General features: G+C 37.4%; 1 protein-coding gene and 1 pseudogene across 4 annotated transcripts in view; one reads left to right on the top strand and one right to left on the bottom strand.

Annotated features, from left to right (window-relative positions):
• Nucleotides 1–16,458, bottom strand: part of TRIM33 (tripartite motif containing 33) — a 124,608-nt gene that overhangs the window by 67,687 nt on the left and 40,463 nt on the right. For all 4 annotated transcript variants that reach the window (XM_002810397.6, XM_002810398.5, XM_054553878.2 and 1 more), the window contains exons 2-4: nt 3,833–3,951; nt 2,983–3,127; nt 2,675–2,807 (exon numbers count right to left, since the gene is read on the bottom strand). In XM_002810397.6, coding sequence (XP_002810443.2) covers nt 2,675–2,807; nt 2,983–3,127; nt 3,833–3,951 — 397 coding nt within the window. The remainder of the gene's footprint in view (nt 1–2,674; nt 2,808–2,982; nt 3,128–3,832; nt 3,952–16,458) is intronic.
• On the top strand, nt 12,365–13,345 carry LOC103891792 (eukaryotic translation initiation factor 2 subunit 2-like; annotated as a pseudogene).

Genomic DNA, 16,458 nt, shown 5'->3' with positions numbered 1-16,458 from the left:
AATACAAGGAAGAAACAATTGAGAAGATGCAGGAATAAAGTAATCTTATATACAAACTTTCATTGAAACTGTTGAAATAGAAAAAAAAAAATCAAAACGGAGTCCCTCATGCTGAGTTCATCAAACTGAAAATGAGTTATCAGACCATCCAAGAAATCAGGAGAGAGATAACACCCTAATTTCCCAAATAAGCCAGTTTCAATTGGCATGATAATGAGGCTCCCTGTGTTTAACACCACCCCCCCTTTTTTTTTTTTTGGTAAACCTCTCCTACAGTGCTGATGTCCTTAATCCTTACAACAAAAGGTAACCTGAGGTAACCTGATGTTAGCCAATCAATTATTTCTCTATTGTTCTGCCCTGCTCCAGCCTTACTAGGAAAGTAACTTTGAAATGACCAATCCACTTTTTATTCTTTGTTTTTGCTTTCCTCAGTCCCTCTCTGCCTATAAAACCAAGCTCCTCTGCTCAGTTCACTGAAACACTTGTTTTATTTTATGGAATGAAGTACTGCTCAAATCTAAAATCACAAATAAAACCAATTAAGATCTTTAAATTGTTGTAATTGCTGTAATTTGTAATAAATTGGCAGTAGTAAGTTAAATGCTTCCCTGAGTTCTGTGACCCATTCCAGCAAATGACCAAACTCAAGGAAGGGGTCGTGGGAACCGCCCCACCCCGCCCCCAATTTACAGTAAGTCAGTCAGAATACCAGAGGCCAGGGGCCAAGCTCAGTGGCTCACATCTGTAATGCCAGCACTTTGGGAGGCTGAGGAGGGAGGACAGCCTCAGGCCAGGAGTTTGAGGCTGCAGTGAGCTATGATCATGCCATTGCATTCCAGCCTGGGTGACAGAGCAAGAACCTGTCTTTAAAAATATATATATATATTTTTTTAAGTACCAGAAGGTGGGACTTAACGACTGGTATTTGAAGTGGAATGGCAGTTTGCAGGACTGAGCCCTTAACTTGTGGGACCTGACTCTAACTCCAGGTAGACAGCGACAGAACTGAACTGAATTACTGGACACCAAGCTGGCGAGAATCAGTCAATATGAGGAGAAACTGGTCACACACATGGTCACAGAAGTGCTCTGTGTTGTGTGAGTATAGGAGGAGAAAAAAAAAACAGTTTTTTTTTTTTAAATTATACAAGAGATAATAAGGACTTAGATATAAGTAGTAAAGGAAAATGGTAAAAGAAAGGGAAGGAAAGAATAATGATTAAACCTTGAGGTGGCAATGCTGCTGAAGCTATTCTTTAATGAGGAAATGTATGACATCTTTCTTTTCTTTTTGCCTTTCACTATCAACTTAAAAAGCTATAAGAAATCTAACACTCAAAAAAAGATCTGACTGCAGCTGTGAAAAAGGTAATCTAATGTCTTACTGAGACTGTTAGCAGACAATCTAAAATTTCAGCCAAGTTATAGGTTAAGACATTTCTGAATAAATTAAGAGTACAAAAATTTAATAAATATACTGTAAAGCTGTGAGAGATACCTTGAAACAGAACAAAAAGCACTACCTTTATATAGTCAAATTTGAGACATTCTGCATTCTATATTCTCTATACCCTATGGAAGAAAATGAGCATATGGGTTAACAAGAGATCTGGAGTCTGACTACCTGTATTCAAATCCTGGTACTACCAATTACTATGAGACTTAGTACAGATTACTACAGCTTTCTGTGAGTAGGCTCTCTTACATTTAAAACAGTCATAATACTAGTACCTAAACCTCATGGGTAGCTGGTATGAATTAAATACATATTCAGCACTCAGAAAATACCTGGCACAAAGTAAGGCTGCAATAATTGTTGGCAATTAGGATTACTGTATCCCCTCTTTAAGAAGGCTCTAATAAACTTCAATGAATTCTAATGAATTAAAAACTCTAAGAAATTATATTGTTAAGAAACACATTTAAGTGTGGTTAACCCAAGTTCTCTTATACATTTTTGGCAATAGATTAATAAAATCTATTCCCATCCATCCATAAAAACTGTTGTTTGAAAAACACTTTGGAAAATTCTGGACTATGGGTGACACCATCTTTTTACTTGTAATAAACAGATGCCATGAAGCTGGAGAAATTTACTGAAGGATATTGTTACACAACTGACTAGAAATTTCAGTACAGTTCCCAAACTGTTCATATGAAACACACTCATAGTAAATGAATACTACTGAATTCTGAGGGTACAAGGCTAAAATACAAAGGTATGTATTAGAGGGTCAGTAACTCTGCTTAGTTGTTCATAAATCCCTAGCTTTTCTACAAATTTTATATGTAACATGAAATCAGTGTATTTATGATTTGATGTTTAAAAGAATACTGCTTTTGTAGATTACAGCCAAAAATACTACAGGACACCAAGAAAAAGCTTATTTGAATCACAGGAGTAGCAAACAAATGAATAATATAACTCCATTCTTGTAAACCCAAACCTACAAAATGATACATTTTAACAAACATTCATAAGACAATTAGATATAAATGTGGAAATCTTTAAATAATTTACCAAAACATATATTGCTCAAGAAATTAAAATATGTAAAATTTAGATTTAAAAGATTAAGACACAAACATATAATCAATATTTGCTTTAAGAAGAACGACTTTACAAGCACTTTTTATAGTATTTCCTGGTAAGCAATTATGATTTCTGTACCTATGTTCTTTGTGTTCCAATAGCTGACAGTCTCTACATGTCAATCTATCACATGTTTCACAGAAAAGTTTCAACTGTTCTTGTTTGTGTACAGGGCAGAAAACAGGGCGTTGACCAGATGCTCCGACCGACTCTGTAGCAAAATAAAATAAATATTTTTTAACCAAACATAAAATTTTTGTCTAGTTTTCTAAATTCCTATTGATGTTGCTATCCAAAGTTTATAAAGAATAAGTAGAAAATTCTATAGGGGCAAAAGAGGGAGGTTAACTGTAATCATTGTAATGATTACAATGCAACTATCTTACCTGAGACATCTTCTTTCTTCCTGATCAAGTGATCTTTAGTAAATTTTACTCTTTGATGTGCTTCGATACATGTCTTACATAGCCACTCTCCACATTCTACACAAAAGCCAACTGCACTTGCATTGTCTTCACAACTAGTACATACCTAAAAGAGGAAATAAGCACTAATCTAAATTAAATACATAAAATGTAGATCCAAAAAATAAAAACTTGTTCTTAAATATACTATTTCACTGTACACAGAATAAAATTATTTTGTTATCCATTTATCTTCAACAAAATCCTTTTCCTTACAGATCATTCATGTAGGTAAAAATCTAAGGCTGAGAACATAAAGTCTGTGCAGATTTGACTCTTTTTTTTTTTTGAGACAGGCTCTCGCTCTGTCACCCAGGCTGGACAGCAGTAGTGCAATCATGGCTCTCTGCAGCCTCAACTTCCTGGGTTCAAGCAATCCTCCAACCTCAGCCTCCCAAGTAGCTGGGACTAAAGGCGCACGCCACCACGCCCGGCTAGTATTTTTATTTTTTGTAGAGATGGGGTCTCACTATGTTGCCCAAGCTGGTCTCGAACTCCGGGGCTCAAGCAATCCTCACAACTCAGCCTCCCTAAGTGCTGCGATAACAGGCGTGAGCCACCATGCCTGGCCCAAATTTGACATTTTAAGTAACAGCTTTAGTCTCATTTAACTAAATTTGAGAGTATATAAGAAAGCTATCTTTAGCTTTCTATTTGAAACAGGAATCCATAGCAGAACTACCCTAAATTACTTAACTATCCAAACATGTTTTTCTTATAATTTACAGTATGATATCAAGATAGGAATATAAAGAAAAATTGAGAAGCATACCTGTTCTGATTTTTCATCAGAACTGCTAGGAGCTTCAGATGTGTCTTTCACAAAATAATTATCCACAAGGTCTATCTGTCTGCATTCTTGGCGGCATACTGGGCACCGTATTACACCAACTACAACATAAAATAACAACATTTTAAAATATTCTTCAGGAATAAAGAAATTGTGCATGATGTCCATATAGAAACATTAATTCATCACAGAGAAGACCAAAGAAATGAGCATCAAGAGCTCAGTAAAATAACCCAGAGAGTTATTCCATTTGGGTAAAAGTGATACTCTATTTAGGAAAAGAAAAAACAAGCATTATGATGCCTCCCAAGAAGTGCTTCCTCATTACAATATGTGGTTAGCTGAAAAATTGCCCCAAAAGAAATCCAGATCCTGATCTTTGGAAACTACGAATATTAATTTACATGGTAAAAGGGACTTTACAGATGTGATTAAGGCTCTGGAGATGGTTTGTCCAGCGGGTCCTAAACGTGATCAAGTGACCTTATTGGGGGAGGAAGAGGAAGATAAGACTACAGAAGAGTGGAAGGCAATTATAATAACAATGGATGCAGGGAGCAGAGTGATGCGCTTGACAGATGAAGGAAGAAGCCGGAGGCCAAGAAAGACAGGCAACCACTAGAAGCTGAAAGAGACAAGGAAATGGATTTTCTCCCAGAGCCACTAGAAGGAACCAGTCCTGCCACCACTTTTGACTTTAGCCCAGTGAACGGGATTTCAAACTGCTGGCCTCCATAATGGTAAAACAGTAAGACAGGTGCTATTTTAAGACACCAAGTTTGTGGTAATTTTGTTACAGCAGCAACAGAAAACTAATATACAATCTATCATCTTATAAATTCTGACTTGGTTAGAGATACCTGAATACATGCTAATATGAGAAGAAAGATCATCTGTCCCTTCACCTGCTAGTGTTCTAGGACTTATCAGAATGGATAAACTGTTGAGGTAACACATAGAGGCTAAATAACTAAAAATAGCACCAAAGTCAACACAACAAACTGACTACATGTCAGCCATGAAATAGAGGATACAGCATAAATGACACAATCCATACCTTCAAGAAGGATTCTAGATTAGTATATAATTTTTATAGTTTATAATGTACACAACTACAGAAAGCACCAAAGACTGGGATATAAACCGAGTCCCCACAAGTTGTGTAGTACACAAACTGTAGTAGCATATATAGTCATTCCGATGGAAAATGAAAACATAAATAAAACTTATCATTCTAAAAGAAGGGTGAGGTGGCTCATACCTGTAATCCCAACACTTTGGGAGTGGGACGATCACTTGAGCCCAGGAGTTTGAGGCCAGCCTGGACAACATAGTGAGATGCCATCTCTAATTTTAAAATAAAATAATTAAAATTAAAAAATAACTACTGTTATAATTTAAAACAAAATATTGTTCTTATTAATATTTCCTCTTTATTTTACCAAAAACATGGTATAAAAATAAATAAAAAGAGCCAGGCGCGGTGGCTCACACTTGTAATCCCTGCACTTTGGGAAGCCAAGGCGGGTGGATCATGAGGTCAGGAGATCCAGACCATCCTGGCTAACATGGTGAAACCCCATCTCTATTAAAAATAAAAAAAAAGTCAGCCGGGTGTGGTGGCACGTGCCTGTAGTCCCAGCTACTCGGGAGGGCGAGACAGGAGAATCGCTTGAACCCGGGAGGCGGGGGTTGCAGTGAGCTGAGATCGCGCCACTGCACTCCAGCTTGGGCGACAGAGAGACTCGGTCTCAAAAAAAAAAATAAATAAATAAAAAGATCTTGGTCAAAGGAAACACACAAAAACAATTTTTCAAACCAAAGGGAGAAATAGTAAAGTGAAAAGAAAGGGGAAAAGGAAAAATATTTTCACATTTGGGAAAGCGTGACTTAAAAACCTCTTGAGAAAGTGTATTATATAAAACTATAAAGATGATAAGTATAAGTAACTGTAGAGACAAAGATATGAGAGCAACTAACTCTTCTTAGAGTGAATCAGTTAAATTTTCACCAAAAAGATAACACTTTTAATAGGGTCTTGAAGAATGAACATGACTATACTAGTGTGCAAGAAAGGGTTTACTTGGCAGGCCTGGGTTGCTCAAATGCTGCACATTCCTTCTTCAGAAAGGCCTGTCTTCAGGACTGGCCCTTTACATGTTCCTGGGAGATGACCTCTGAGCCTGTGGAAAATTCTGCCTGATAAGAGTATTTTTGTATACCTGAGTCTTTAAGCCATACCGTGTTTGACCTCTGGGTGCGCTGGTGTCCAAGTAGCTGATTACCAGTCCTGTGGGCGCTGCGTGGCAATGAGACTGATCTTCAAAACTTAGCCATCAAGGCTCAAGTGAGATTCCCTACTTGGCAATACTCCCAGTGTACTGTCCCACATTGTTGCTGGGGACATCTGAAAGCATGGGTCTGCTTTCTCTTGGGCTTGGCCCCATGCACCTTTTCTCTTTGCTGATTTTAATCTGTATCTTTCAACTATAATCTCTTCAACTATAATAAAATGCAACCATAATATAAAAAATTTTCTCAATCCTATGGGTCCTTCTGGTGGATTACTGTTCCTGAGGCCAATCTTGGGGACCCCCAACTCAACTAAGAAAGAAGGAAACTGATAATAGCAAGTACAAGCTTACAAATTATAAGAAAAAAGAATAGAAGGCTACAAAAGATAGCAGAAAATATATCTATCTTTCCTTCTATCTATATGTATATAATTACATCTATGTAAAATACTGAGAAAATTAATGAGAAATATGCAACATCTAAATGAAGGAATATTTTTGTTGAAAGACACAAAAGATGGAGAGACATTCTATGTTCTAAGCAAGATTCAATGTTCTGAAAGTATCCGTTCTGTGTAAATAAATTATTCCACACAGCTCTGTTACACTTTCTGAAACTCAACAATTCAGATTCTTATAAATTTCCAACTCAATCTAGCAGGCTGACATCACAGCTTATGGAGACAAAAATTCATCTTCTTCTTAAGTCTAAATCCCCACTAAAATGATATTAAGGAATTTAGAGGATTAACACAAGATCCAAAAAATGAGGGTGAAGGAAGGAGCAAGGTACATATATCAGTACACAAGCAACTTTAGCAAATTTAGATGAAAAAGAATAACTCAACAATGCAGAAGAAACCCAGTCCGTAGTACACAGGAGTGACAAGATACACCTGAGTTAAGACTTACTTGCTGAAAAAAATTTCAGAGAAGCTTGGAATTCAGCCACGAGGCATGAAGAAGTCCCAAAGAGACACAAGGGAATACATGTAAGTCTACAGACATCAGCAAATCCCACTCCTATATTGACTATTTACCTCTGACAGATTACTCAGTAGCCAGGGTGTCTTACCCCCAAAACAAAAGAGTTGAAGGTTCTTTAGGGATCTTGTTGCTATCTGCTTCTGTATTTATCAATAAATCTTAAAATTACATAAATGTCTGCTCTAAAAATGAGAGCTGGCCAAGTATAGTGGCTCCCACCTGTAACCCCAACATTTTGGGAGGCCAAGGCGGGCAGATCGCTTGAGCCCAGGAGTTCAAGACCAGCCTGGGCAATGTGGCAACATCCCATCTCTACTAAAAATACAAAAATAAGCCGGGCATGGTGGCGTGCGCCTGTAGCCCCAGCTACTTAGGAGGCTGAGGTGGGAAGATTGCTTGAGCCCAGGAGGCAGAGTCTGCAGTGAGCTGAGATTACACCACTGTACTCCAGTCTGGGCAACAGAGTGAGACCCTATCTCAAAAAAAAAATGATAAATAAAAATAAAAATGACAGCTGCTTTACATTTGAGTATGTATTCCCCTTACAAGTAGTGTATATCAGATGAGTGTGCTCCGGACTTAATCACTCAGTCCTAGTCACTATGATGAGTTCTCATCACTATACAAAAAAACTGACACCCAGACTCTTAAAACCAAAGCTACTGACCAGTTTTATGCATAATGTCCCTAGAACTGATTTCATCAATTCAAAGCTCAAGTTCTAAGAGACCCATTCATACTTATTGAATTAGTTTCTTTCAAATGTAAATTTACTAACATTTTTATTTGGGGATGAGGGGTCACTGGGAAATAAGATTCTTCTATAAGGCTAAAATACACAAGTCTACAAAGTAGTTTGTCTTTACAATGTTAAGAGGAATTTAGTTTCAGTAAGTTGACTGGTGGACTTCCATTCAAGATGAGTGATTAAGCAGGTGTGGAAAGACCAATTGATTCCCTGAACTCAAACACAGAAATGGCTAAAACATAACAAATTAAAGTGTATTTTGAAAAATACTTAACTAACCCTGGAAGGAAGAAGAAAATATTTTCAAGTGCCAGAAACAAAAAGAAAACTCAAAGCCCAAGTGGTGAGGAACTGATGCATGTGGATCACAGGAGTTATTACAGTACCACTGTTGGGAACAGGAAAACAAAGTTTAAAAGGTGAAACAACCCCCTTCATAAAGCATGGAGCCAACTCAACTCCCAAACAATCTATGAACTCCCTTCATAAAGCATGGAGCCAACTCAACTCCCAAACAATCTATGAACTCCTTTCATAAAGCATGGAGCAAACTCAACTCCCAAACAATCTATGAACTCCCTTCATAAAGCATGGAGCAGGCTTTTGGTGTCGTACAGCCTGAAACCCTTGTCAGTCCTAGAGAATCCCAAAAAAGCTGTATGCATAGATATAAATATATAAACAAAATCTGTACCATCTGTACAGGATACAGAAATGCCAAGTCAAGAAACTAATAAAAAAGTTGTCTGTAACCTTACAAACACAAAACCATCTCATGAGAACACCTCCCAACCTAGAGCACAACAAGGACTCCCACTGAAGATAGGCTCACACAATAAAACTTCAATGCACATGAGGAAACCCAACATCTCAGTGTGAGTCAACAAACACAATAAACCAAGAAGTAACAACCTAGAAACCACAGATTTTAAATAAATAAATAAATAAATAAAGCAGTCTGAAAGATTTCAAATATGTATGAAATTGTTCAGTGATAAAGGGCCAAACAATCTATGAAACTGGGTAGATCTGAAAAAGAAATAGAGAAATAAAATAGCACCGAATAAGCTCAAAACAGGTTAAATGGTAAGCAAGAGATAACTGAAAATTATCAAGATAGAATATAGATATAAAAGAAATACAGAATTTTTACAGATAAAAGAAAAAATGGACACTGCAAAAGACAAGGTAAGAAAACTAAAGAACTAAATGAGAAGCTCTACCATAAGTCAAATAAAAGTTAATGGAAGATAAGCAATAGAGATGCTATTTAAAGAGATAATGAATGAGAATTTTCAAAGAAATGAGCCCTCAGAGTGTAAGCCAAGTCCTGAGTGGGACAAACAGAAATAACAGCTAGATATACTATAAGAAAACTAAGAAACAAAGATAGAGAAGAAACTCTTAACTACTAGAATGAAAACAAAAATTACAGTTATAGAAGACAATCATGCTGACAGCAGACCTCACCAGTAAAAGGCAATACCAAAAGATAACAGGAGTAGTATCTTCAAAGCATTGAGGGAAAGGAAAAGTCAATCTAGAATTCAATAACCTAAAAAACTTTTACTCAAGAGTAAGAGCAAAAAAAAAATTTTCAGACACGAGTATTGCCCATTTCTATAAGAACTAGTAAAGCATAAAGTCAAACTACATAAAATTGCCAATATTAAACCACTTATGACTTGCAAATATGGCAACTTTATACAGTTCAACCTAATATTTAAGAAAATGGAAACATATTTAGATGTGAGATGCAAAAAGCAACTAGCAAAGGTAACAATAAAAGTTGTTACTAAACATGCATGGCCTAAAAGTAAATATAAAGATATATACATATTAGTTTCGGAGATTTTAAAATGATGAAATCAAAATAGCAAACTACAATAGCTTGTTATATTACAATTAGACTGAAGTTTTAGAGAGTCATTTTAATTACAATATGAAAGAAAAATTAAGGTATAAAATGTCAATTAAAAATACATTAAGGCCAGGCGCAAAGGCTCACACCTGTAATCCCAGCACTTTGGGAGGCCGAGGCGGGCAGATCACGAGGTCAGGAGATTGAGACCATCCTGGCTAACACGGTGAAACCCTGTCTCTACTAAACATACAAAAAAAATTAGCCGGGCGTGGTGGCGGGTGCCTGTAGTCCCAGCTACTCGGGAGGCTGAGGCAGGAGAATGGTGTGAACCCAGGAGGCGGAGCTTTCAGTGAGCCAAGACTGCACCGCTGCGCTCCAGTCTGGGCGACAGAGTGACTCCGTCTCAAAAAAAAAAAAAAAAAGTAAAACCTTGCCTTGCCACATCATAGTAATTGAGGACCTGGAAGTTGAATCACATGAAATACAGTCAAGTTGTTGTAAAGTAAAATAATCTGTGCAACCCTGCTCACCTAGCCAATAACAAATTTCAGAGACTAAGTTCAGTGCCATGCTGACACTGCAGCTTTGTGGGCTATACTTTTTGAGAACAATGTTCTAAAATACAGACAAGAATTCTAAGAATCTCTGTTAGTTGATGTCATTTTTTCAGCTTGGCTCATAAAACTACTAGGGATGTGGGAACTCTCTGTCATGCCATGTCCCTTGCCTGATGTTTCCCAACCCAACTTTGCTCTTCCCTGCACTTCTGTCCTCACTCAAATAAGAACTTTAATCTGTCCATTTGAGAATGAGTGCTGTGCTGAGGACAGGCTCTATTCATAATAAAATTGCATCTAAATTTGCATTACTTACTATAAGATCAGTTAACTCTTTTTTTTTCTTCTTTGAGATTGAGGTTTTTTTTTAGATGGACTCTTGTTACCCAGGCTGGAGTGCAGTGGCACTATCTCAGCTCACCGCAACCTCTGCCTCCCAGGTTCAAGCTGTTCTCCTGCCTCAGCCCCCCGGAGTAGCTGGGATTACAGGCATGCGGCACCACGCCCAGCTAATTTTGTATTTTTAGTAGAGACAGGGTTTCTCCATGTTAGTCAGGCTGGCGTCGAACTCCTGACCTCAGGTGATCTGCTCACCTCGGCCTCCCAAAGTGCTGGGATTACAGGCGTGAGCCACCGCGCCCAGCCAGATCAGTTAACTGTTTAAGAAGTTTATATGTATAAGTGTATTTAGTCCTTATAGCAGCCCTGTAAAGTAGGTTCTATTACTATCCCCACATTAAAGGTGAAAAAATTGAGGTTCGGAGAGATCAAGAAACATTCTGAACGTCATGTGGTGATGTAAACGCCAAGATCTGAAACTAACATGTCTGTGTCTACAGCTCATGCTCTTAAGAACTATGCTAAACTATTTCTCTAATTAAAACGCTGGTCTATCAGTAACAAAAGAGACTAAACTAAGGCAGTATTAAAGGAAATGTAGAGGATAAATCAGAGTATCAGTTGGACTTAATAAATGACTGTATGATGAAGGAGTACTAAGAGTTACAATGAGGAAACAAATTAGAAATTCTAGATGATTCCCAAGTTCCTGGTGTGGGTAACGCATAGATAATTACATAACTACCCAAAATGAGGAAAAAGTGTTTTAGCCAGAAATGTAATGAGTAAGTTTTGGATAGATGGTGTTTAACTAGCATATTTCAGGAGCTGAAGGGTGTGGAGGGAGCTACCAGCATGTAAATAACTCAAATGTGAAGTGCAGTTACGACTGCTGAGGAAGAATATTATCAAGGACAATAACCCTTGTTACACCAATATTTACAAGTCAAGCAGAAGAAAAAGAGCTCTCAAATTTAGGAGACAGCTTTCAAACATTTTCAACTGCAAACCACAAGAAGTACACTTTACATCAAAGGCCAGGACACAAATACATACCTGTCTGTGTAACTGAAACAAACATGCGTCAAACAGGGATCAACTACTTTTCCACTAACCATTTATGATTAACTTGTTACCATTGTACCAATTTACTTTTAAAATTACATAATGTGCTTAAAGTCAGCTGACTCTTAGCATGACCTAACAATCTTTTCATTTAGCCCTAGCTTCTCTTTCCAATATTGTCAAGCAGTCACTCCAAAGCTTTGGTCATCAACACCACTCTCCTTTCCCTTAGAAAATAATGAAAAATTACGGATATATTTTCAGATAGAGAGGGGAGTTGAGAGAATTTATACCTACAGCCTCTAATTACTTAAGTCAGAGCCCAGTCCAAATGATAAGAGAGAGTCCTGTTGAGTTAAGTGTTGAAAAGACTGGAATGAATTATCCAAAGAATGGGAAAAAGAAGCTGGAGGAGAAAAGATTGTCAAGTGGTGCCAGAAACCTCAAACTGGAGAAGTATAACCACGCCTAAGTCTAGTTCCTCTCTCCACCATGCACCTATCTCTTACTCATCTCTATTCCCACCCTATGTGCACACATTAATAAGGAGCTAGAGAGTGCAGTGGTGTGAGAGGTAACAGCAGGAGCAGCGCTGCTGCTAGGGGCTAGGACTGATCTGTCTGACTTCCTGTCTGTGCCTAGCCCATTCGAGCTGCAGCCATGTCTGGGGATGAGATGATTTTTGATCCTACTATGACCAAGAAGTAAAATCAGCAGCAGCAGCAGTCCTTTAGTTAGAGGAGGAAGGGGATACCCAAACAGGAGACCCAGCCCTTAGAAACAAAACAAGTGGCGCCAGAGCCAACTGGGGACAAAGAATTGGAAGCTGATGAAGAGAACAGTAGGGAAAAAGGTGCTTCTGATGATCTAGATGACTTGAACTTCTTTAATCAAAAGAAAAAAAAAGAAAAAAACAAAAAAGATATTTGATATTGATGAAGCTGAAGAAGGTGTAAAGGATCTTAAGATTGAAAAGATATTCAAGAACCAGCTGAACCAGAGTGTGACCTTAATATTATGCTTGGCAATAAAAAGAAGAAAAAGAAGAATGTCAAGTTCCCAGATGATGATGAAATACTAGAGAAAGACAAAGTTCTAGAAGATGAAGACAGCAAAAAAAGATGACAGTATCTCATTCAGTAATCATACAGGCCCTGCTAGGGCAGTCTCAGATACACATAAGGAGCTACTGAAGTGAGTGTTCAACACCACGCGGGAAAAGAATCCAGATGTGGTTGCTGAAAAGGAAATTTGTCATCAAACCTCTACAGGTCATTTGAGTAGGAACCAAGAAAACTTATTTTGTCAACTTTACAGATATCTGTAAACTATTACATCATCAGCCCAAACATCTTGCATTTTTGTTGGCTGAATTGGGTACAAGTGGTTCTATAGATGGTAATAACCAACTTGTAATCAAAGAAGATTCCAACAGAAACAGAAAAAGTCTTCAGAAGATATATTAAGGAATACTTTTCACACATGCTGATCACTGGACACAAACCTGCAGAAGAAGACTCAACTCTACTTCTTACAGTGAGCAACTTATTGCTGATACTCTGTTGCAAGTACAAAACCAGTTTCCAGGCTGTCATGGGCAAGCAAGCACAGCTCCGTGCCAAAGCTAAACTAATTTGCTAATCACTGATTTTACAATGTGTGTTGTGAAGATTTGGCGGGACAGGTTTGTCATCAGAATGGATATACTGTTGTATTAAAAAAACAAGATTAAAAAGCTGCCAAGTTATTTGATGAGTGGTCGGTTGGTCTGAAATTCTTGCAAGATGCCGCTGTTCAAACTGTTGACATAATCATTGCCTCTTCTCTCTGTCAGAGAGATGCGATATGGGGTAAGGAAATGTTTTTCAAAATTGTTCACTGGCATCTGTAAGATAAATTAGTTCTTATAACAGTACAAGAAAATTAAATTTAAAAACTAGAGACCTAGAAAGCAATATGTATTTGCCAAAAGGAATGATGGCAAAAAATAATAACTATGTTCTGGAGCAACAGGTCACTGATCTTTACTAAAGAAATTTTATAGCAATGGAGGTAGCAGCAGACAGACATTAGCATGAGTATGGGGAGCTGAAGATGTGAAATGCTGAATATGTTGCCCACTCTTACAAAAAACTTGGCAATGAAGAAAAGAGACAAAATGACCTGTCAATAGAGGGAGAATAAAGAATAATGCTGCTTTATACAGGGAAAACTTGGAGATATGATACAGAAAGTAACTGAAATAATTTATAATAAAAATGGCTTAAATCCTATAAAATAATATCATAGAGTAACATATATTTAGATAATGTCAGTATTTCCAAAGTTAATTTTATCACTTAAGAATGAAGCTGGCTTAAGGTGAAGTCATAGTCATATATGGCCACATATGTGCACATACAATCATATACGAAGAACACTAATAACTTATAATAAACTAGGTATAATATAACTAATATCTATTATCATAAAGCTTGTTGGTATTCTTAGGGCTTCTTATATTCTTGAAGATATACAGGAATATCTTGTTTTACTGCATTTAGCTTTATACTGCTTCACAGATGCTGAGCTTTTATAAATTGAAGGTTTGTGGCAACCCTGCATTAACCAAATTAGTAGACGCCATTCTTCCTACCATGTGTGCTCACTGTGCGTCTTTCTGTTACATTTTGTTAATTTTTACAATATTCCTAACTTATAAATTATTATTTATCTATTATGGTGACCTGTGAATTCTGATCTTTCATGTTACTACTGTAATTGTTTTGAGGCCCCACAAACTGCACCCAATGAAAACAGCAAACTTAATCAATAAATGTATTCTGACTGCTTCACTAACTGGCCATTCCCTGTCTCTCTCCCTTTCTCAGGCCACCCTAACGCCTGAGACCAAACAATATTGAAATTAGGCCAATAAATAACCCCACAATGGCCTCAAAGTGTCCAACTGAAAAGAAGAATCGATTCAGGAGGACTTGGTCAGTAACAACAACAACAACAACAACTACAACAAAAAGTCAAACATCTCCTACATTAAATTTTAAAAAGCTAGAAATTGTTAAGCTTAGTGAGAAGGCGCGTCAAAAGCCAAGACAGGCCAATGCTAGGCCTCTTGTGCCAGTTAGCCTAGTTGTGAATGCAAAGGAAAAGTTTTGTTTTGTTTTGTTTGAGATAGGGTCTTGCTCTATCGCCCAGGCTGGAGTGCAATGGCATGAACACTGCTCGCTGAAGCTTCGACTTCCTGGGCTCAAGTGATTCCTACCTCAGCCTCCCATGTAGTGGGGACCACAGGCTCATGCCACCATGCCCAACTAATTTTTTGATTTTTTGTAAAGACAGGGTCTCATATTGTCGTCCAGGCTGGTCTCGAACTCCTGGACCCAAGCAATCCTCCCTCACAGGCCTCTCAAAGTGTTGGGACTACAGACATGAGCCACTGCGCCTGGCCTGCAAAGTTCTTGAAGGAAGTTAAAAGTGATAGTCCAGTGAGCATATGAATGATAAGAAAGCAAATCAGACTGGGCATGGTGGCTCCCACCTGTAATCCCAGCAATTTGGAAGGCCAAGGTGGGCAGATCACGAAGTCAAGAAATCAAGACCATCCTGGCCAATATGGTCAAACTCTACTAAAAATACAAAAATTAGCTGGGCATGGTGGTGCACACCTGTAGTCCCAGCTACTCGGGAGGCTGAGGCAGGAGAATTGCTTGAACCCAGGAGGCGGAGACTGCAGTGAGCCAAGATCATGCCACTGCACTCCAGCCTGGCGACAGAGGGAGATTCTGTCTCCAAAAAAAAAAAAAAAAAAGAAGTGCCCTGCTAAATTTAAATAAACATAATTTCCATATTTAAAAAATTAGAAGACCTGAAGAATAGCAATCCTAAGAAGCAAATTAGTAGTCTGCTACTAATGAAACTTTAAGACATACCTATTGAAAAAGAAAAGGATAAACAAACATACAGCAGCAACTGCAAAAAAGAAAACAAAACGAAAAGGCAAAACAAACAGGAAAAATATTAGCATCAGATAAACCTAAGTAGAAGTTAAAAAAGCATTAAATAAGAATAGTGGAAATACTGTGCAACAATGAAGGACACAATCCACAAACTGTCAAAACAAATTATGCAATTTAGGCAGGATAGTAGCCACAAACAAAAGGCAAAACAAAAATGGAAAACATGTTATTTTATAAAAAATTTAATGGTTGTCAAGCTCACATTTCCTTATCCAGTTTTTGAAATACAGAAAATTACAGTATGTTTAGCTACAGAACACATTTAGTGAAAAAAACCTGACCTGAACTGGCATAAAGCTATATATATCTTTAGTTACGCTATTTAGTATAAATACTGCTGCAGAAATATTAAGGCATTTGATTATAGGGTACGACCACAGACCATGCTGGAAACTGAAGTACCATCTTGCCTTCCTAAAATGTGAACACTTACGCATCCCAAACACTGAATATATGAATAAAATTTTTAAACTTAGAAACATAAATATTTTGTTTTCCTATGTCCACATTAATCATGTAACCTGGCTACAATTTTCTTAAATTCCAAAAATTAAATATTTTACTGACAACATATATGAGCATAATCCAAATAACTCTAAGAAATAAAATTTTAAAAATGACCAGCTCCCCAAAGTGAAATAATTGCTAATCAAGGAACAATATTGTGGTTCAAGCAGAACATTTTTCAAGTGGAATTTTTAAGAATTATCAAAATAGAAAATATTTTGTAACAGTGTA

Source organism: Pongo abelii, chromosome 1 (genome assembly GCF_028885655.2).
Source record: "Pongo abelii isolate AG06213 chromosome 1, NHGRI_mPonAbe1-v2.0_pri, whole genome shotgun sequence".
In the NCBI taxonomy this organism is placed as follows: domain Eukaryota; kingdom Metazoa; phylum Chordata; class Mammalia; order Primates; family Hominidae; genus Pongo; species Pongo abelii.
Note: the sequence above shows the minus strand (reverse complement) of the source record. Positions and strands in the feature narration are given on the sequence as shown.